This window comes from Bombyx mandarina, chromosome 25 (assembly GCF_030267445.1).
Source record: "Bombyx mandarina strain Sakado chromosome 25, ASM3026744v2".
NCBI classification, from domain to species: Eukaryota; Metazoa; Arthropoda; class Insecta; order Lepidoptera; family Bombycidae; genus Bombyx; species Bombyx mandarina.
The window spans coordinates 6,612,238-6,635,418 of record NC_143231.1 but is presented as its reverse complement, the minus strand read 5'-3'; the positions used below and the strand labels follow the sequence as shown (position 1 = coordinate 6,635,418).

The 23,181-nt window shown below is 35.4% G+C and overlaps 2 protein-coding genes across 3 annotated transcripts; one reads left to right on the top strand and one right to left on the bottom strand.

The window, feature by feature from the left end:
* Positions 1-1,128: 1,128 nt before the first annotated feature.
* On the bottom strand, positions 1,129-15,136 carry Wdr37 (WD repeat domain 37). Its single transcript, XM_028180830.2, has 9 exons — positions 14,644-15,136; positions 14,181-14,297; positions 13,735-13,926; positions 12,995-13,167; positions 9,796-10,027; positions 8,222-8,360; positions 7,406-7,475; positions 6,086-6,262; positions 1,129-5,175 (listed from the first exon to the last, which is right to left on the bottom strand). The coding sequence occupies exons 1-9, from the start codon at positions 14,819-14,821 to the stop codon at positions 5,050-5,052; spliced, it is 1,404 nt and encodes a 467-aa protein (XP_028036631.1). The 5' UTR covers positions 14,822-15,136; the 3' UTR covers positions 1,129-5,049.
* Positions 15,137-15,805: 669 nt separating this feature from the next.
* Ada2b (Transcriptional adapter 2B) lies at positions 15,806-23,144 on the top strand. 2 transcript variants are annotated; one of them, XM_028180852.2, is made up of 10 exons: positions 15,806-16,433; positions 16,529-16,588; positions 16,666-16,807; positions 18,771-18,988; positions 19,061-19,133; positions 19,493-19,646; positions 20,032-20,242; positions 21,461-21,529; positions 21,653-21,794; positions 22,466-23,144. In XM_028180852.2, the coding sequence occupies exons 1-9, from the start codon at positions 16,323-16,325 to the stop codon at positions 21,782-21,784; spliced, it is 1,170 nt and encodes a 389-aa protein (XP_028036653.1). In that variant the 5' UTR covers positions 15,806-16,322; the 3' UTR covers positions 21,785-21,794; positions 22,466-23,144. The 2 variants fall into 2 exon arrangements, with proteins under 2 accessions (XP_028036653.1, XP_028036651.1); XM_028180850.2 differs by having other exon boundaries at positions 15,807-16,433; positions 21,456-21,529.
* Positions 23,145-23,181: the final 37 nt, after the last annotated feature.

Below are 23,181 nucleotides of genomic sequence, written 5' to 3'. Positions count from 1 at the left end.
CAAAAGCAAAACATTAACTGTCCCCTTCACACTCATAAGCTAGACCGCGTGAGAGAGAGAGATGGGGAGACTTTTCATGATGCTCATGCAGTGCGACGTCACGCCGCGCGCTTATTCACAAACACTACACCAGCGCAACGTGTGAATGTGTTGGACGCGAGCTACATATTAGGCGTAGTGGGGGTGTCAGCTTATTTTCGTTACGGAATTTCTTGATTCAGTCGCCGCGCTCAAGGCCCGCGATAGAAGCTATGCAATAGCTTAAAAATGATACACTGGTCCATTGCGATCTCGCTAAAAGGTCTCCACTACTACTACTCCACTCATCTTTTGAGATTTTACCAATCTATTGTCTATGAATAATTATTCTTATACCGGTCACTCACATGCGCACGAATACGCAACCCGCAAGTGTAAGACAACATTTGCAAATGAATATGCAAAGTTTTCGCTGCATTCGTGGTTTTCCAAGCTGTGTCGGTTTTTAAACAGACATCAAAGCACGCGAATCGCGATCCTTCGCGTAGTCTCCCACACATTCGTTTGCCCAGTTGCGCCGACGATTGCGAAGGTAACGGACGTATCGCCATTTTCATAGTTCGTGACGTCTACTGTGTAGCGTATCTTCATCAAAAGAAATCCCATAAAAACAGCATGACTATTAATGATGTCTGGGAAAGAATTCAAAACTCTTTTTCTCTTCTTCTATTGACGAATTAAAAAGGAGGAGAAATTCGTGAGACATTCGTAAACAAGTGTAGGAGGAAACACAAACGGGTTCGCAAATTGAGTATGCGAACCCATTTGCACAGCCGCTAGGTTTGCGAATGAATGTTTGACGGCCCTTCACATGCGCGCAAACATTCGTACAATGTACGAATATTTGCGCGCATGTCAGTGGCCGGCATTAGCATTAGTGGACCAATTTTGTCAAATTGCACCGGCAAAGTGATAGTAGCCCTTAACATGACCTAGTCTTGTTATTAACTTCCGAACGAAAAGTGAAATGAAGGGAAAATAAATTAGGATGTTCAATGTAAAATTGGCGTGGAGAGCAACTAAGGTCACATTGTTTGATTGCGTTACGAACTAAACATTTTTAAATGTAATTAAAACACACAATTTCCCTTTTATTTATTTTTCTTACACAAGTACCATTATCGGCATAACAAAAATACTCAGATCATATTTAAAGTTTTCATTATAAAGTGATATTTGAACTGCATCAATTAACACTTATGTAGGTACTTGTTATTGATATTAAAATTGTATAATCATAATACCAAATATTTAACTTCTCTAAAGCGCAATTAAATAGCTATAAACAAGGACACACCACTTAAGAAATATGTTACATATTTGCGAATGTGATAAAATTTATAAATATTATCATAATAACATTGTTTGGCATCTTAATAAATAACCGTAAAACAAACCAGACATTTTTTTAAATGTTATAAATCATTTACAAGAACACAAATTATTTTCTGAAAATAGGTTAATTTTGAAAACAGTGAAGTTAAATTTTCTCATTTGGATAAAAAATAACGTTCGTCGTCCGTGTTTGAATGTATGTTCATGATTTAAGCGTTCACGTGTCTCTTCTCCGATTCGAGTTGAAATTACACATAATGAACAAACTCATACGTGCCAATACATTCTGCAGACATTAAGTTACAATCAGAAAATATGTTCATTTAACTTTAATTTAGTTTTATTTCATACGTTCCTCCAGGGCGACTGAAATAGAAAAGAACAAGATTTTCCAAACGTCACGTTCCGGAACGATGAATGCTCCTTAAAGAGTATTAATATAACCTAATGTTAAACTAGTCATATATTTTGTTATTCACACTTGATGTTCGGGGTTCGGATATACTTGTTCTCTATATGTGTTTTATAAAACAGAAATATGGGCATGATGTGTAACGTTCATATTACAATCTAGTCCCCATTTCCCAACAAAACCCCCATTCTCAATTAGTACTGTTCAACCAATAAGCAAATAAACAAAACTATAATTTCTATAGTGTAATAAAACCGCCTCCAAAGCCGCAATCATAATGAATCTTAATGTAAACAGAACAGCTTTAATTTGCTTGACAAAGCACACTACCTGTAGCTTTTGCTTTTAACTCGCAACAAAGAACGTAATAAACTTTCGTAATTTGAGTCTCGTCAGAAACTATACAGCTAAACTACTAGTGTTGCCCTACTCATTTTACGGGACATGCTGGACGAAAAATAACTTATGAAGCTATTTACACCTGTAGGTATTCCAGGTGTGAGTTTTGCGGTCTCGTATAACACTGCACCGTCCCGTTTATTTCTGCTGCGAGACAATGATGCTTTTTGGTTTGAAAGTCATGGTAAAGACGTAATGTCAATGCAGTTGAAACTTCGACCGCGACTAACGTATTCTACATTGTTATTTAATTTCATTAAAAAGAACAGTAGGTACAAGAAAACTGTTTTAGTTTATTTTGAGATTAACAATTACACTAATTACATTTTCTTATTTAAATAATGATAAAATACGTACTGGGTATTATTGCACGTTCGTACCACCCCGGTAAATTTCTTTAAAACGATTATTTGCGGATGTCCGGAATTATATAATAGAAAGTTATGCGAATTTCGGAAATAGGACGTCAGAAATATTGACATACTGTTAGAAATATGACGGACAGGTTAGAACGCACAATATACACCCTAGATATATTATAAAACGAAATTATACAACACAATATAACATAACATTTTAATTAAATATTATAATTAATCTTACGCTGGTAAATAGAAATATTAAAGGTATTCATAAATTAGGTTTAATCCGATTGAATTGTATGATTTCAAGTAGATTCCAAAATAACCTATTCAATTACACGTAGTTGTGTAAGTACCGCAAGCACAGGAAGGTACCAACGCTCTGCCCTTTTTATTACTTTGCCTATTCTTGCATAGAGATATATATTTTTTTCATTAATATAATTAAAAATAAATTTCACAGGAAAGAGTTAGTATGTCATCTTTGGCTAAAAAAACTTTTGCTGACTAGGTTTATTGCAAATTCCGAATAAATAAATAAAAAGAGTTAAATAATTTTTGATTTTCCTGATACAAACACGGATTCATATATATGAAACTGAAAACAAAGATGTAGTTTAACCATAATTTCTACGAGAAAATCTAGATAGATTTGGTCTATTCCATACTCACAAAGTGTTGTGTACCTAAGAAATATTGACGAAAAAGCTCAAAAATGATCATCTGCTTTCAAAGGTAAGCTGTAAGTTGAAAACTTCTATAGTCTATGCTAAAAGATAAAGCCGTGTTGTTCTAAATATTCTGGAAAAAGGTTTATTTTATTAATTTAATATTAGATATTTTTAAAAAAGAACCATCCAACTAATTTGAAATATCTTATCAGAACTACACTGAATGCTAACTCCTAGCAATATTTGTCTTACAAAATGATTTAATGTAATACTGATATTCGAAGCTAAACTCATAATGTAGTTGTTTTTAAGTTTCTCTATTCAACCACAAAAATATCTTACATCTGTTTCACATTTACTTTTATGCAAAGATTTTTTGACAATTTCTGGACATAGAGCTCTAAGAAAGTTCGCCACAATAATAAATAAAATTTATATTACTTATAAAAACAACACAAATTAGCAGAGTGCTTAAGTGAGTTGATTGGCATTGTAATTTCGGACTTAAATTTGATGCTTAGTATTCTTTATATTTAGTGTTCAGTGAACTTTTTATAGAGACGAGGGTAGATGCCTATTACATAGGTTTAAGAGAACGTTCCAGAGGCCACTACGGTGCTAAATCCAGGTATATTAAATCAATAATAAAATAGTTGTATTTTATGGTGGCATATGTTGTATGTTCGAGGGCATTAAGCTCACCACCACCTGATTTCAATCATTCTACATTGAGTGCAACATTAGTAATTAGAAGATTTATTTTTTCAAACGTGATCGTCGTTTTATGAACATAGATGTTTTTATCATTTGACAATGTCTTCTGATCATTGAATTGTATTATACTTAAAACGGTTTTGTGTTTTAAGAGTCACTATTTGAAATCCAATCATTTTTGAAATATGTTGACTTTATAGATAAGTGACTGACCAGAAATTGTAAAATGTTTTTTTTGAGAGATTCGATACTGTTAATTTTTAGTAATACAGTGCGTACATAAATAACATTAAGTAAGTTACTACTACATTGTATCATATTAAATAGTGACAAAATTAAACGGCATTACAAATTAAATTATGAAAATGAAAACAAAAATACAACAACTTCACAACAACGATTACAGAACTCAAATATAATTATATATTTTTAGCCGAATTTCTATATAATAATATTTATGTTTAAGACATAAAATACATATCGATTTTAAATTACTAATCGATTAGCCTAGCGCATCCCTAGAAACAGTAAAACAGACTATATAATAATGAATGTACTAAAACATAGAGGGTAGAGGAAAAGAAGTACCATCTTGTATAGGAAATTAGGGAACAAGTTGAAAAAGTGTTCACCTGTAAACAGCAAGTTATAGTTCGAAAACTCGCCAAAACAGCGCTAGCGTTGACAGTGGAAATTATATCAATACGCCAGTTTTCCAACAGAGTGAAGTGTGCTAAATTGAAGTCAAGTGTGGTAGTTTATGGGGCGTTTTTTAAATCTTTCCACTTGCTACTGTGGCGCCACCTTAATTGGTTCCCTTTGGGCGGAAACTTTTAATACATTGAGATGGTGTTCCTTAATTCTACCCTCCATAATATATACTGAACGATCATTTCTTTTATCGTGAGTTTTAAACGTCACTTCTTGATTGATGACTTTAATAAACCTTTTTCACTATAGTAACTTCTTTTGATAATAATTCTCAATAGCGATTTCTTCTCACGAAAAACATAAGACGGCGAATAAATACGTAGTAAAATACATTTTCTAATTAGATAATCTAACATTTTGATATTTATTTATTTATTCATTTATCACTGATGATACCTTTTCATGATCAATTTTCCTTCGACGGTTGAATAGACCAGCCCAGTATGCGGCGGTCGAAGCCGCAACTGAAGAAGTTAATGTTCGAGGACATGTCTTCAGCCCAGGCCACTGACGTCACCATGCGACGATGACCCTGAAAGTACGCGTGATTTTGTAAATCAATTCTGAAAATATAAATGGCGGAATTATGTCATGAGACATAATTCGTGATCAGCTCTTAGGTAGAACGAGGGTTCTCAGTCAAGACTTAAAAGACGTTTCTTTAAAACCGGAAACATCGCTTTAAGTGAGTTTATCACTTGTCAATTTCTAACCCAAAGACCTTTTGCGGAACCCATCACATTATAAAAGAAACCCGTCAAAAATCTGAATCGCTATAAATATAAATGTTGTTTACAAGATTAAACTACAGTTAGGTTGTATGGTCGAACTGGAGATCAAAAACTTCCGATCGGTGGAAGATCTTTACTTTCCGCTTTTTCCCACAATATATGATGGATGCGCTGAAAATAATGTTCATTTGCGAAGACTCTCAAACAAAACACCTGTGAAATGATCACATTTGAACAGAACCAAAATATCGTCTTGTCAAACCAAAATCTGCTATGTGCACTTTTAGAGAATTTTACTTTTTGACCTTTTTGTATAGTTCACAGCCCTATAGCTTTAATATTTATCTATAGCTTTCATTTTGTATAGTTCTTAAAAATTCACCTTCATATAAAATATTATACTGGTGGTAGAGGACCTCTTGTGAGTTCGCACGGGAAGGTACCATCACCCGGCCTATTTATGTCGTAAAACAGTAATGCGTTTCGGTTTGATGGGTGGGGCAGCCGTTGTAACTATACTAAGACCTTAGAACTTAATATCTCAAGGTGGGTGGCGCATTTACTTTGTAGATGTCTATGGGCTCCAGTAACCACTTAACATCAGTTGGGCTGTGAGATCGTCCACCTATGTAAGCAATAAAAAAAAATTATACGAAAATGTTTTTGCACAGAGCAGATTTTGGTTTGACAGAGACGATGTCCTTTTTTCACCTGTCTGCTCGACCTGGGAAGTCTGGCGAGTCTCTGTCCTTGTAGATCGAACAGACGCACTTGTCTGTTGTCGTGTGGTATGGCGATGAGGCCGGCGCTGCTCACGCCGACGCGGTTCACCGACGAATCGGACCTTATCGTAGCGAGCGCGGACCGCATGTTCCGCACATCCCACACCTGAATACGTAAAACGTTATCGGCAACCGAACTAATGTGTTTAAACTATGGTTTCTATTCTGAGAATCGGAACGTTTTTCATTAGAACCTTCAATGTGGTCAAGACTATGGATTCGGCACACAATACACATCACAAGCTAAAAAGATACATAAAAAACACAAGTAAAAAGAAACAAAATCTGGCTTGCAACATGAGCCATGTGCGCACGACTAAGCAATGTGGTCACGACTATGAATTCGGCACACAATACACAATATTCCCGGCCGGAAGTGGCGGTTTGATATTAATAGATTATATTCGATAATTGTATAAGTCCGTATTTAAATTGACATCAACTATACTGAGACCTTAGAACTTATATCTCAAGGCGGGTGGCGCATTTACGGTTGTAGATGTCTCTGGGTTCCGGTAACCACTTAACACCAGGTGGGCTGTGAGCTCGTCCACTCATCTAAGCAATAAAAAAATATAGAAATAAACCATATCACTGAACTCTACATTTAAGGATCGTGTAGCAGTAAACAGAAAATTAAACTCGTAATATCTTTGCTATAGGACTCAGTTTACAAAAGTATGTGTGAAAACATCTCATATCATCATCATATATATTATTTTTCCTCGAAAAATGACAGCATTCATTTTAAAAGGCCGCCTAGTTCGTGTCATTATAGGCTAATAATACAAGCCCTACTCTACATTTTGCAGCGACTATTAAGTCAACTTGTCTATTTTAACTTATTAAACTAATTGTCCATTCAAATGTATCGTCTTTTCGCATTAAAAGTGTACAATTTCCAAAAATATTCGAAATTGAGTTAATATGCGGAATCATTTGGTATAATCAGTATTTTACTCATAAATACTGTCAAAAGAGCGTAGTTTAGTTTTAGTTTTTTTTAGTTACCTATGTTTTGACTACTATGAACAAAATTAATACATAATTTTATCTTACTTTAAAAGACAGATAATGTAATTGATAAAAAAAAAAAAAAGTTTGCAAAGATGATTAATGTTAAAAATATCACATGTTAAACCTTTAAAATGCTCTCCTGTAAAATTAGTAAGTTTTGAGATTATACAGTTTTAACGCGGGAAGACGATATGTATCGTAAATTTGATTTGTCCCGAAAATAAAATTGTACCTTTACTGAGCGATCGTCCGAACCGGAAACGACTTTGTCCTCTCGCGTGAAGACAGCTGATGTTACACTCCTGTCAAACACACAATATATCATTATTACAGAATGGCGCTATGGATTCAATTTGAGATGGCTGTAATTCATTTAGTTACATTAAAATTCAACCTTAGTATTATTTTCGTTTACTACTTAACGGGGAACTAAGAGAGTGACGTTTGTGAAGGTTAGTTTACGATCATAAGACACTTCTAAATTTCGACAATTTTAGTAGACATCTCTATTTTTTTTTATCTGGCAATTTCTTCCACGGCAAACGTGAAAGACATTTTGTATCTCAAAATATAGCTTCAATTTTTATTTAATATATTGAGTAATCGCTTTTATTTCGTCACATATCTATCGTATCTCTCATTAAATTCTTATATCTTTAACTTCAAATTTCAAAGTTTAGCGAGTCAATGTTGTATCAACATCTACGGACTGCGTGTGAACTGTGAACTTATGCGCACACGCCATAGTGAATACTCAATTTTTATCAGTGTTAAAAAAACCTGCAAAATTAATTTGCGTAATTACTTGCGAGTCCGCACGAGTAGGTACTACCACCCTGCCTATTTCTGCCGTGAAGCAGTAATGCGTTTCGGTTTGAAGGGTGGGACAGCCGTTGTAACTATACTGAGACCTTAGAACTCATATCTCAAGGTGGGTGGCGGCATTTACGTTGTAGAAGTCTATGGGCTCCGGTAGCTACTTGACAATGTGTATGGCTGTGAGCTCGTCCACCCATCTACGCAGTAAAAAATAATAATTAAAACTTACTCAGTGTGCCCCTGGAACACGGAAACAGAGTGAATCGGCTCACGGAAGTCCCAGAGTCGGAAGGTCGTATCTCTGGACGCGGTGACAACGAGCCGTGCGTTGTGATGTGCGGACGCATGCGTCAACTCGTGATCGTGCCCTAATCATGACAGAACATATTCATATTTTACTGGTGGTAGGACCTCTTGTGAGTCCGCGCGGGTAGGTACCACCACCCTGCCTATATCTGCCGTGAAGCAGTAACGCGTTTCGATTTGAAGGGTGGGGCAGCCGTTGTAACTATATTGAGACCTTACAACTGATATCTCAAGGTGGGTGGCACATTTACAGATGTCTATGGGCTCCAGTAACCACTTAACACCAGGTGGGCTGTGAGCTCGTCCATCCATCTAAGCAATAGATAAATAAAAAAACATTCATAAGAGAAACTACAAAAATTAATCCCTTAATGAAATAATTTACACATTTTACACAGTAATGTTTTAGAGCTTTAATAGCCTGTACCTACTTTTTTTTAATGAGTGACTACTGTTGGCCCAGAGGGCTTTCCAGTTTCACCAGGACAGGTCTGTATCTACTATATGGATATGTTACGCAAGTTTTTTTTAAAAATAGGAAGCGTTTTATTCCGCTAGTTATTAAGTTTTGTAACTTATATTGTTTATGGTAAAATAATACGGTACTGGGAACTAAAGCAATGTTATAATGAGGTTTGAAGAGACTCTTTAGCAATAGGTAGCGGTTTAGCAGTGCCTTTGGCATGTCCACAAACGACGATAACCACACACCATTCGATGAACCGTGGCTCGTCTGCCTACACCAGTAATAAAATATGAGACTTTGAAATCAACTTTTCGAATTGAATTATTTGACCCTAATATAAAGAAACAATGCGGTGTAGTTGAAAAAGTATAACTTCTTACGTAATTGCTACCAATCAGTCTCGAATTCAAAATAAAAAAAGACAAGAATTACAACGGTATGATTATAGAATCAGTTTTAGAAAATAATAAGTCCGAGTGTATGTCACGATTGACGAATTTAAAAAAAAAATGAAAAACTTTCGTTTCCCAATACGAAACCAAATGAACCAGATGTCACATTTGAATGTCTGCTAACATAAATCTCATGCACTGTCTACGTATGTACATAATTATTATGTAACAATCTTTTCAATTCAAAAGTTTGAGCAATATAATATTATACTGGGACGCTGAGTTTGTTTTGGTAATTATTATTGGTGTCAAATTCCGAATTTAGTTCCTAGTGCTAACTTCACTTTGCTGGCACCTATTGCGAATGTCGTCCCAATAATATCAGTTACTGCTTTAGAAAAACTCTACAAACTATAACCAAATATGACAAATCCGGAAAACAGAAGAAAAAAGGTCAACATATTTTGTTCTTTTTTTTCCTACATAATCGTTGGTAGCTTAAGGGGCTATTGCAACTTCGAAATTCTTAGTTGAAGTCGTATAGCATAGAAAACAGGAGTTTTGTCAGTTTCCTATCCGATTGCAATAGTTAGCCAAAGGCTCGTCTGCTTTTTGGAGCAATAAATTTGTGGCCCTTACCGGTTAGAACCTGCAGGCAGTCCCCAGTCTCTACATCATATAAATTAGCCGTCCTATCCCAGGACGCGGTGATGACGTGATCGCCGCCGGTCAGCCAGTCAGCCGCCACCACGACGCCCTGGTGTCCACTGAGCTCTATAAGTGGTGTGCGGAGCACTTCAGGCCTATCCCCGCCTTCCCCAAGACTCTCCTCGCCTCCGCCTTCAAGTTCCTCTTCAGAAGATTGACCACGCTAAAATATTCAATTAGTAACTGTTAGGGTGAACATAGAAAATATGAACACTGAAAGTATTTGATGTCGCATTGTGGTGATTATATATTATAATTATAAATACATTCATTCTATTTATTTAATTCGTTCAGTACATAGTTAGTGTTTGTATCGATACTTTTGGATAAGCTTGGTCGTCAATATGACATTAAATCAGTTTCATCAATTTGGTGCGGCTAACTTCGCTATATTAAAATACATTTTAAAAAATATATTTTTTCGCCAGTCTAAAGAGCATTGCAAACTTAACGATTATCACCCTAACTAAAACTTTTTCTACGATTTAATCTCGCTTTTTTTATTGGAATTTTATTATTTCCATCGCTTCAAATACTTTACAATTTTCATCCTTATATATATTTTAGTCGTCCATACCGTAAAAGTAGTTTTAATTATGTTTGCGACTCGCGAAAACCCAAAAAGAAAGATCTCTTTTCAAAGGTCGATGTATACAGTATAGTAACCGGCAAACTTCTTGAGCAAATGACCTTGACTGCGCAGAACCGAATTTTAGATCACTTTGGTGGTGAGGGTGAGGCGCGACGGCAGGGGAAATCGTATCGAGCGCGTTATTGGTAGATCAGTCGAACCTTGCGTCCCGCACCGCGCCCTCGTTCCGCTTGCGCCCAAAAGTACGCTTGCGTACAGTGAAAAGTCTATCGTTATTAATCGTTAAGTTATTTGTTATAATTGCTACTGTTATATTGCTAAACGGCAACAAAGTCAACAACTTTGTTGCCGTTGCTATTTGTTGAGTGTTTGTTGATTTTTTATAAAAAATACACTATGCCGCGACAAACTGGTGTAGTATTCTAAAGAAAGGGTAGAAGAATTGTGTACGACGTATATTGCTTCATTATAAAACAGGGGAAGAATGATATGGAAAAAGTAAAACAGACTTCGGAAGCAACAAAAACATCCGTGAGTACTGTTAGGTGCATTATTAACGAAGCTAAAGGCTCTAGCTTGCTCGCCGTGTTTCGGACTCCGGCTAAGAAAAGATCAGGGAAGAAGAAAGTTACCGGAATGGATAGTTTCGTTCAATCTGTAATAAAAAGATGTAATCATAATAACTACATAACAAGCAGCGAAACTCCGTACCGTAGAAAGGCTTCGAAAAATTTAAAGAAGATATAAATTTTAATGGCTCGGTATGAAGTTTACGACGAATTATGAAAGAGCTAGGCTTCAGATGGAAAAAAAAAACGAAAATAATCGGAAGCTGGTAATTGAAAAAAGTTACATTCGATTACTACGAATCGAATATCTTCAAAAAATAATTAATTATAGACAAAAAAGTACACCGAACTGACCGAGTTGTAAACTACACCGATGAGCCCTATGTCGACTCATCACGATGATAGCGACTCGGGTAATGAAAACAGTGATGATGATGGTCAAGATTATGATAACGAAAAAAAAATTACAAATACCAGCTTCGCTTCAACTGAACCAAGACCTGGCAACAGCTCTAGTTTTGACTTAATAGACGGAATATCTATTTTACCCCAAGATTAAATTATTACAATTATTAACCTATATTTTTTGTTAATGTTCTAATAAATATATAAATAAATACATATGTTGATTTTAATAATTTAATTGCATTATGACGCAGAGTAAATAATGTTTTTGCACGTGAGTGTACCATGCGCGAACTTACCCCCACTACGTCAACAAATGCTCAAGAAGTTTGCCGGCTATTATACATGTGAGGCGCATAACTTCTGCATGTATCTGCAATGACACTTACTGACGACTACGACAACTCTAACAAGAGTGATACGACAAAGAAAACACAAATCATGGCTATTATATTCGTTCGGTGAATCTAGTATGACCTTTCGAGGTCACTAAAATAGGTAGAAAAAAGAAGAAGCTATTAGTTGCGTTTCAGAGCGTGTCCATAAAAAGATTTACATATTTAAGGCAACTCAACCATAAGATTTGTATAAATTTTGCATCCGAAGTATATTTTTAAATATTTATTGCATAAAACATTTATTTGGATTCAAAGTTTAGTCTAGTCACGTAATTTTCTGAGATATTTTTTATAGTCTTTGAAGATTCGTGCAATCAAACATGTTTGACGACTCGTACGTCTCAAGGTGGTTCTGACGTACATAATAAAATGCTTTTGTGTAATAAATCTTAATTTACATGATGATCACATTTCAAAACTTGTTTATAAAGATTAAATATATTGAAATGAACTTCAACGATTTACATATTGTTCCAATTGCATTTGAAAGTATTTCAAATTATTCAAAGATTCAAGATCGCACACGTTAATCGTCAATTATACAACACCACAGTGAAGATATTCATGTTCTCAACTCTCATTGAAATTGTCCAAAAATTCGGCTGATGCTAAGCTACCTAATGATCTGGTTTTTAGCCTTGATAGGCTATTTCAGCTTCACCCTAACGCGGTGAGCTCGCGGGGCTCAAACCGGAAGTGTTGCTAACACTGGCCGTAGCAAGGGCAGTGCTTCGCAGAAGATCTGGTGAGAAATCCAGTGGGCTGTGTCTATGGGTTAATTCGCTGGTCGATCCCTTCGTCGCAGGCGACGAGGACGGTGATCGGGACAATGAGTAATACTACTCCATATATAAACCGTAATTTATCATTGTAAGTATAAAATTAAGTATTTCCCATAGCTTATAGGCATCCGAAATAACAAAGGTGGAATCATTGCCAAAGTTTGCAGAGGACTTAACTACATGAAGAGCTGTTAGTTTGTTTTTCTGACAAGAGACAACAAACAAAATACAGGCTCTTTGATTTTAAAAATCAACACAGCAAGCAATATACCAAGATTATTTTCATGTCTTAACAACATCTTATAGCTGGTCTGTTTTAATTACAGTCAGTTCAGTATGTTAAAGAATAAACATAAATTCATCATTACACTTGAGAGTACTCACAGGTAAATCCCAGTTCACAGCAGCTTGCCATACATGTGCTGTGTTATCACCACTGCTAGTCAATGCTATGTCTCTGCTCGGGTGAAATCGAATGGAGTTTACTGAACCAGAATGACCGGTGTATTGTAGAAGGCATTTACCCCATTCCACACTCCACACACAGGCTGTGTGATCTATTGCAAACAAGATTATAGTTATTACTTTAATTTAAACGATTAAAGTAATAATAATAAAATTAAAAGAAAATAATAAAGCTGACAAAAAACTTTTTTATGGTTAAATGTTAAAATGATACATCCTTGAATGTTTGCTGAAAAGTGCCACTTATAACATCTTTCAATGCTTTTAATATTACTTGATTATTTAAGTTTATAAAACCACAGTTTTAATAATTAAAATAATTTAAGTTACAAATAAGCATATGTATTTATGACGCTCTTCGCACACTAATATGGCTGATTAAAATTATCATTTAATATTAATGAAAATACCAACAATAACCTGTTGAAAAATCTGAATAAGCTTATAAGCTTCATATTCTATAAAATCTACAAAACTGTTTCTTTTAAATTACTTCATGATACTTAATTAACATTCTTAAAGACAAGAAAACATAATGAAAATCATGATTGAAAAAGTAATTTAAGAGAAATTTTATTAGTAAACATTTATACTGTGAGTTTGTCCACCCATCAAGGCAATAAAAAATAATTATAATAGTATATTTTTGAATAGTTAACCTGCTGAAGCAGTTCCAATCAATGCCTGCCCAGGACGTGCTGACGTGACATCCCAGATTCCATCTTTGTGACCAGTGAATTCACGTATCAGTTGGCAACTGTACGTGGGTGCTTTGAAACTAGACACTATTTTGCTTGTTTGCACCCTCAGCTTGTGACTCGCTTTTACTTTTTGAGAGTTGCTTTGTGATACTAAAATTATTAAAAATTAAAGGAATAACATCATAAATGAATATAAAATTTGTGTTGTAATTAAATTTTAAATAGATTCAACTTAATTTGGCATTACTAATGAACTAAATGACAACTTTGTATAATTTTATTTAGAATACACATAAAATCATAGAAAATTTAAGAGCATCTACAATAGGAGATAGACCTAGTGCATTTTCTCCCAACAAGTTTTCCATAACTACTTACAGATTATATTATTTTGTTTTACTCACATTTTACTTTAGAATTTTTTCCAGTAGCATCAAATTCAATGTAATCCACATTCTGTCTGTCTCCAATATAACTTTCCCTCTCAAGTTTTTCACTTAATATATCAATTTTTTCTTGTACTGCAATTAATTGCATTTGCTTTTAAATAGCTGTTCAAATTGCTTATAATACATTTTAAAAGTACATAATACTGTTTAACTTGCAGACATCTTTTTCAAATAATACTTATCAAAAGTAACTATCTTAACATTTTTATAATCCTGGTCTCCCAGATATATTTCTCAGAATTATTTGCTGATCTTAGTTATTTATTCACAAGACATTTTATCAGCCCTCACTAAGCCCTATGGTTTCAATAAATATAATATCAATCTGCTTCCCAATGTAAACGGTTACTTAAGATGGTTTTGGGCATCAATTCACAACACATTTAACGAATATATTCTATATATGTTTGCTACTTACAATTCAAATTTTCCGTATAAAGAAGATCGAACTCCTTTTCTATTTGAGAAAATAGCTCGTGCAAACGAGATCGGAATACTGGTGGAATTGAAGTTTCTGAATCTTCCATTTTGAGATAGTTCGGCATTCCGTCGGTACCTTCAGTTAAAGCTTGGAGTCGGCGCTTACTGGATTTCATGGTTGAAAGCAGAATGTTCAGCTGTAATCCGCTTTCTTATGTTACGTAGCACATGTTAAGCACAACTTTACTATAATTTATAGATTTACTAGGTTGAACCACAAATTTTAAGTTTTAAAGGTACCGAGATATTTAGATGCCTTGCTGTTGTGTTGTAACAATAAAGTTTAATTTTGTATTCATTTATCTATAGATTCTCTGTCTACGCTCAAGCAAGATTTGAGAAATCTTGAAATAAAAACATTTCGCTGTCTTAAACAACAGAATATAATCTGTAGTAAGTTTTTTTTTTGGGATTTCAGACCTGGTATTTACAATCTTTAGGTCAAATCTGTAGTAAGGTTTTGGAGCTACAGACTAGTTAGAAATTAATTTGGATTTACATGTTCCATTAAGTAGTAGTTTTCTTTTTACCACTTACAGCAACGCTCATAAGGAGCATGTTACTATCACAGATTAATATGCAGTATTATAATAGAGCTGCTTTTAAACTAGAAATTAACGAATTTCATTGGAATTATCACTATTTGTAAGACTAGTAACAGTTTCCTGGTTCAAAAGCTTAGGTCTATATTTTACGTCTATGGTTGCCTGGTAAGTTCGACTATTAATTTGCAAATTATACTGTACATCGTGAATTTTAATATCACCGTCCTTTTCTATACTCGCGTTAGGAAGAGATATTGTAGTAAAAATACGTCTTATCAGACATTCAATAGGAATGATGCGTTTTAGCTTAACGTTAAAAATCTTTTTCACACAGTAATACGGTTTTCTAAATGAGAGCATTAAATTACAAACAAAACAGGATTTTGATTTTGACGAACTGTCTGGAAACTGTAACTGTAAAAACTGTCTCACACTTCAAACTAGAATGCATGATGGTTTCATGGCAGAAATACACTAATATAAACCTCTTGTCGATCGCAAGACTTATATTGGTTTATTATTTCTGTGCATCGTTCATTGTTCAGTTTTCTTAGTTGTATTTTGTGACACCAACGGGAAGCGATAGGGTAGTTTTTTTTTTTACCTAAGCCGATAGCTTTGAGAGGCTATGTCAGCCAAACCTAACAAGTAGGTGAGCTCACGGGGCTCAAACCTGACGATTTTGCTAATACTAACCCTAGCAAGAGCAGTGCTTCGCAGAATCTACTACCAGATCGGAAACGCGACCCACTGTGAAGATCCGGCGAGAAACTCGGTGAGCTGTGTCTGTGGGTTAATTTTCTCGCCGATGACCGGATAGGGTAGTGTTACTCCAATCTTGTACCACGCTACCAAATTAATTTTCAAATACATAATAGATTCAAATCTATTCAACATGTTAGAATGCGTAGTTAAGTTTTAGGAAATAAAATATTTTACAAAATATGTTTTATTACTCTGGTAACTCAAAATGTTTGGGAATAAAAACGTAAAATGGCTTTGGAAATTTGTGCGCTAATCTGAAGCCTGCCAACGTACAAGTTTAAAGTTTGTTTTCACTGTAATAAAAATCATGTCATTTTCAGATCTTTACGCTAAATATAATTGTACATATTGTCAAGAGGAAATAAACGGCGTAAGAGTTAAATGTACTGAATGTGTTGATTTTGATATTTGTTTGCAGGTAAAGTAGTTGATACTGCCATTTTTGTTGATAGTTTTGGCGCAAAATTTAAAATTGTCACTTAGAAATTAATATGCAATAAAATGCATTTTCAGTGTTTTTCTCTTGGTGCTGAAATCGGACAGCACAAAAACGATCATTCATATCAGTTTGTGGTAAGCACTTTATAAACGACGACTGTAATACTATTACAGAAAGTAAATAGATTTTCAAGAGTGTTCTATTTTTCCAGGACTCTGGGGCTTTTGGAATATTTTTAGGACGTAGTAGCTGGTCAGCTAACGAAGAAGTAAGATTATTAGATGCCATAGAACAATTCGGCTTTGGTAACTGGGAGGATATAGCAAAACATATTGAAACAAGAACTCCTGAAGGTAATTTAATGATATAAGCTACTCAGTAATCTGCTGTCTTAGCACTGTGCTTCGGTTCATTTTTCAACATTGGCATCAAACAGCATACATTGCATGCCTTGGCAAAGAATACCTAGTATATGCATACTATTATTTGTTACTTTTTATCTAAATGCAATAACAATTTTCAAAAATTGCTTCTGCAACAAAAAAACATTGTTGAATAAAATATAGAAAATATATCGAATTGAATTTTTTTTAAAAGCTACAACTTTTATATTGAGTAGATGTGCTCACCGTCTACCTGTTGTTCTTAGGTGGTTACGGGAGTCAAGAGATTTCAACTACGTAATGCTACTAGCCACCTTTAGGCAAGATTACTAAGTCTTCGTTTTATAATATCGAGGGGTGAAATACTATTTGGTTTAACCTACATTACCTTAGTAATTAAAGGTATGCTTAGTATTAGCATCAACAGTTTGATGTTTTTTATTTAATTTCAATTTACGTTTAGTCCATTGAAATAGCTGAAGAAGTTTTTTGTTTATGATATTTTTTCCAATTTTTAAGCTTTGAATGGCTTTCCTGTAAAGTTGCAAAAATGTCATTTAAACCAAATAGCCTTTTACCCCCTTGATATAGTAACTTTGCATACTTAATGGTGACAGCATTGTGACCATTCAATAATATTTTATATATAAACTCACCACATGTTAAGACAGGATTTTTTCATGTGTTATGGAAGCTCAATTAATGTATTAAACAAGAACAATCATACCCAGACTCTGAATACCACAGATCTGTTAAAAGATACTGATTGTAATTGAATAAATTGAAAATTAACGCTATAGTACTATACACAAAGCTACCACCCAATCAACAAAGCCTTAACAATTATCATAAAAGACAGGATAGGTGTTAGCTCGAATTCAAAGTCAAGATTACTTATTTAAATTTAACATATTAATTGAATGCCAAAATTAACTACCATTGGTATAATTAACATTGGTCACTTGTCTCAAGGGATATGTTTGTAATATCTACGAGATCTGCTAATAACTAGTTACCAAGTCAGTTATGAGTTTGTCTGCCAATATTCGCCAATAACAATTAACCTTATGAATATATATAAAATTAAATAAAGGTAATTTTACTAGAGGTCACATAAAGATCTGTAGCCAATAGCTCTATTTTTATTATTATATTATAGCCAAATAGACATTTGAATACTTAACAGATTTGACAGTGGACAGTTATTTGTGACCACATTTTTTTATATATCATCTATGAATGCCGTGAACTGAAAATTATTCTATATTTCATTATTAGTTTATTGATTTATTAATTTCATCATAATGTGGAATACAGCTAATGTCTGAGTTCGTACACTGTAGTCAGAAATTTAAATTTACATTTACATTAAATAAATTTTGTTGGGATTAAATTTACATGATGTGTATCCTTATTTTCACAAGTAAAAAAGAATTATTTGGAAATAAATCATCCCAAAAGTTCAAATCAACGATTTAACACCAGTACTAAAAATAATAAATAGAGTGAGAAGTAAATCTGTTGAGAATACTTCTAAAAATTGACACCGCAAAAGGACTGACCATGTCAATCTCAGATTCTTTAAGACCTCTGCACTCTTCTAAACTTCTTCCTAAACCTGTAACAGCGATGGAAGCATTGCAAACAAATATACTGAACTGTGACTATAGGTAGAGCAAAGGAGGTTCTGCTTCACATGGTGGCAGTGGTACAGTAGTGCTGAACTTTAGAAAGATTACCAAAAAATTATCATATTATATATAAATTAATTAATTAAATATAATAATAAAAATAAATAATAATCATCATCATCATTCTTTCCTATTACCCTCTGCTGGGGTGTAGGGCTCGAATCAAATCCTTACATTTACATTGTTGTTATAAGAAAGACAAATAAATAATAATAACAAATAAATATAAATTTCAATTACAGAAGCAAAAGATGAATACATTACTAGGTACCTGGAAGGCACCATAGGCAAAGCAACATGGGGCAATATTGAAAGTACATCTCGCCCATCACTACATTGTGCAGATAAAGATGATGGCCCACTTGGTCCAACTGCAGTGTCTCGACTACCAAACCTAGCTATAACAGTAGACGAAGCAGCACAACTTGGGTATATGCCAAATAGAGATGATTTTGAAAGAGTAAGAATGATTTTTTTGTACTATTTACTATAATAAATTAAAATATTGTTCTACAAAGTGTCGAAATTTCAGGAACATGATCATGAGGCAGAGCAGTTGATCTCAACATTATCACTAAATCCAGAAGATGATGAATTAGATGTTGGTAGGTTATATATAGATATATATTCAATAGAGAAGCAAATATGTGGTTTTTAATATAATAATATCCTTTTAAAAAAATCATAATAATGACTGATAGACTGCCAACCTTGAGTACTCATGAATAGAGTTAGGATTAAATACGTAAAATAGCTTGAAATTTATATATCAATTATTCACTCTGAGACATCTCTTACATCTGGTACATATTATGAACATGACTATGAATACAAGCTTTATAAGATCTGCATATCTATTTTATGATTTTAGAACGTCTTATAGCTTAGTAACAAAATAAATACATATAGATATGTACAATAAAAAAAAATTCCATATTGTTATCCTGTTTTTTATTTTTTATAGCACTGAAGCTATCACAAGTTGATATATACATCAGAAGACTGAGAGAGAGAACGAGACGAAAAAGATTAGTTAGAGATTTTCAGCTAGTGTCTGTCTTCTTCAACAATCAGAGGAATAAACAGAAGACCCTAGGAAAACTTGCCAAAGAAAAAAAGTATGTACCAATAATATTTTTGAAGTATTTCGAATGTGTAGTAGATAGATATATTATGATTTGTGTTTTGACACAATTTAGACAAATATTAATAAAGACAAACAATATTTAATCTATTCTCAATTTGACCACAGACTATTAGCAACAAGAAAAGTTTGATAATAAACAAATAATATGCATGCGTGTGTGTGTAATGTTTTTATTTGTATTGATTTAATGTATTTTTATGCATAATTTAAAAATAAGTATATTAACATCTGCACTCCTTCTCTATATTCTCTATAAGTGTGGGAAATTTCATACTCCTCTGTCCGCGCAATTTTCTTAAAAAGGGGTACAAAGTTTTTGCTTCACGTATATTAATATATAGATTGTATGTCTTCAGAGAGTTCACGGAGCGGCTACGATGGATGGCCCAATTCTACGGGCGCGCAGAGCAGGCGTGCGTGTCGAGCGGGCTGTGGCGGGAGCGCGAGCTGCGCGTGCGGCTGGCGGAGCTGCACCGGTACCGGCTGGCCGGCGTCACGCGGCTGGAGGAGTGCGCGCACCACGACCAGCACGCCGCGCTCAGGCGCTCCACGCACCACGACCGGAACGTGAGTCGCACTGATGATTGTTCTCCCACTACTTTCTTTTTTGTTGCTTAGATGGGTGGACGAGCTCACAGCCCACCTGGTGTTAAGTGGTTACTGGAGCCCATGGACATCTACAACGTAAATGCGCCACCCACCTTGAGATATAAGCTCTAAGATCTCAGTATAGTTACAACGGCTGCCTCACCCTTCAAACCGAAACGCATTACTGCTTCACGGCAGAAATAAGCGGGACGGTAGTACCTACCCGCGCGGACTCACAAGAGGTCCTACCACCAGTATATTTAGTGTTTTCGCCCAAAACACGTCATTTCGGATCCTCCCGATCCATTAACGGTGCTTTTAGGTACCACAAGCACCGGTCACCGTCCTCGTCGAACCCGTCGCTTGCAACGAAGGTCTCGACGAACGAATTAACCCATAGACACAGCCCACTGAGTTTCTCGCCGGATCTTCTCAGTGGGTCACGTTTCCTATCCAGCGGTAGATTCTGCGAAGCACTGCTTTTGCTAGGGTCAGCGTTAGCATCACTCTGGTTTGAGCCTCGTGAGCTCACCTACTATTTAAGGTTTTGCTGAAATAGCCTCTCCAGGCTATCAGTTTAGGTAGGAAAAAAAAGTGTTTTGTAGTCATCGCATCATTATGGATGAGTTATGCTTGAACTGATGAACGGACTAGGACGACAAGAGTATTGTCAGGGTAGCCCTTTGATCTGTCAGTCATAGGAGTTGATCATTGATAAGAAAAGTAGTTCTTGTGATAGCCCTGAAACTCGAATAGTTTTGCCAATCATGGAGAACGTTCCACATATTATTATATTGATCCTTATTGGTGTTCTAAGAGATCTAATGAATAGAAAAATGTAGAGGTGTCGATTCTAGGCTGGCTGAGGGCTGTACAATTTAAGTGTTATTTAAGGGATAGGTATGCAATCAGACAACTGAATAGTGTTTTTATTGCCACTGGAGGCATACGGCCAATCTTATAGTGAGTGGTCACCGTTACTCATAGAGGTTAGCAACCCCAGAAGCATAGACAAGCTGCTGTCTATATATCACCTGTACCTATAGAGATGTATCGTCTGTCCGTTTTTTTTTTTGTGAACACGGATATCATTGCAGGGTTAGTTCCATTTGTGATTTGAATATTCTAGTAGTACCGAACAGTGTCGCATGTAGTTTTGGGTTTGATTCCGTATAACGATTGTATTCGCCAGGGTAGCAGTGGGTGCCCGGAAACCAATCAGACAAGAGATCAAACATCGATCAACTCGCTGCAGCAAAGAAAAAGGTAATACTGCTAATCAATGCAATAATATTAGACAGGCACATGATTTAACATTTGTAAGGATAATATTCGCACATGGAAAAGTGCTGTGAAACAGTACCTCAACATAAATTTTGTCTGCAACAGAGACGGCGAAAGCGGCTCAAATTCCACCAGCCCAAAGTGCACACGGGACGGAAGTACCGCATGTGGATGCTCCAAAAAGAGCTCATGCAACAGCAACAGCGCAGGATGCTCGAGGAATCTGCTCACCACTAATGAGATACAGGTATTTATTCGTATTTGTGCGACCGCCACCTTCTAGAACAGCCTTTCCCAAAGTGGGCGATAACGCCCCCTTGTGGGCGCTGCAGGCTTAATGGGGGGGCGGTAATAGACCCAGAAAAAAATGGGAGCGTTGTGTAGAGGCTTGGGAGGCAATCTGTAATTTTATTTAGGAGAACTCTTAGAAACAGACTGAGCTCTCGCTATAGTGGTTTTTAAGTAGGTAGAAAAAATGGGGGCGCTAAAAAATAATTTATACTCAAAGTGGGCAGTAGACAAAATAAGTTTGGGAGTCACTGTTCTAGACTCTTCTCCGTTATGTTGTGTCATCGTTCCCTGTCTTCGGTGGGTTAAAACGCATCGCACACTGTTGTGTGTTGGCCGATTCTAATTACATATATTGGCCAGAAACTTGGCGTTAAGTGGTTACCACAGCTCATAAACACAATCACGTTTTAGTTTGTTATCGCTCATGGAAGCTTGATATCTTAATTGAAGAAAATGGAAATACAATATTAAGAATCTTTTCTAAAAAAAATCCATACACCCTATACATCATTTTGAGATTGTTTTCACGTTAAAAAATATCTGAATGCGTGTTTCTTTTGATAATGAAAATCGAAATAACATTTAGGGCATGTTTGGTCGTTTATTGAAACTACGATGTGTGTACAGTTGTGTTCGGCGTTGAGCCTGCCGCCGGCGCAGTACGTGACGCTGAAGGGCGTGTTGCTCCGCCGAGCGCCCGCGCCCGACTGCGACCTCGACCTCTCCGTCACGCACTACCTGCACGCCGCCGGATGGATACGGAACTAGCTCAGGTCTACCAGCTTGCTATCATCATAATAGGGATTTTTTTCTAACTACCTTACAAAAATCTCTAAAGATTTGAAAATTGCTTAGAAACCATCAATTTAAATAAAATTCCTTAAAAGAATTAAAATAAAATAAATTAACGCCAAAACGTATGCGTATATTACAGTTAGTAGTTTATTGGATACGGTCAATGTTATAAGCAAACAGTCTGTACAATTATTTGTGAATTTTTTTTATTGCCTTAGCAGGCAGACGAGCGTACGGCCCACCTGATGTTAAGGGGTTACCGTCGCTCATGGACGTCAGGAATGCCAGGGGCAGAGACAAGCCGCTGGCTACCGCTAAATTACAATAGGATTCGAACGGAATAAAAATTATTTTGGCGATTAAGGAAAATATCGTATAGCCATTGCATTCTTCACTTAGTTAACGTTTACAATGTTTTCAATTGGACATAGTTTGCGCTAAAAGAAGTTAATGGTACCAAAGCAGGCTAGCAAAGGAGTTCTCCGAAAATCTGGATATTGTGACCTAGTGATATTTATTGACTTTTATCTGGTGCGATTTTAAAATTT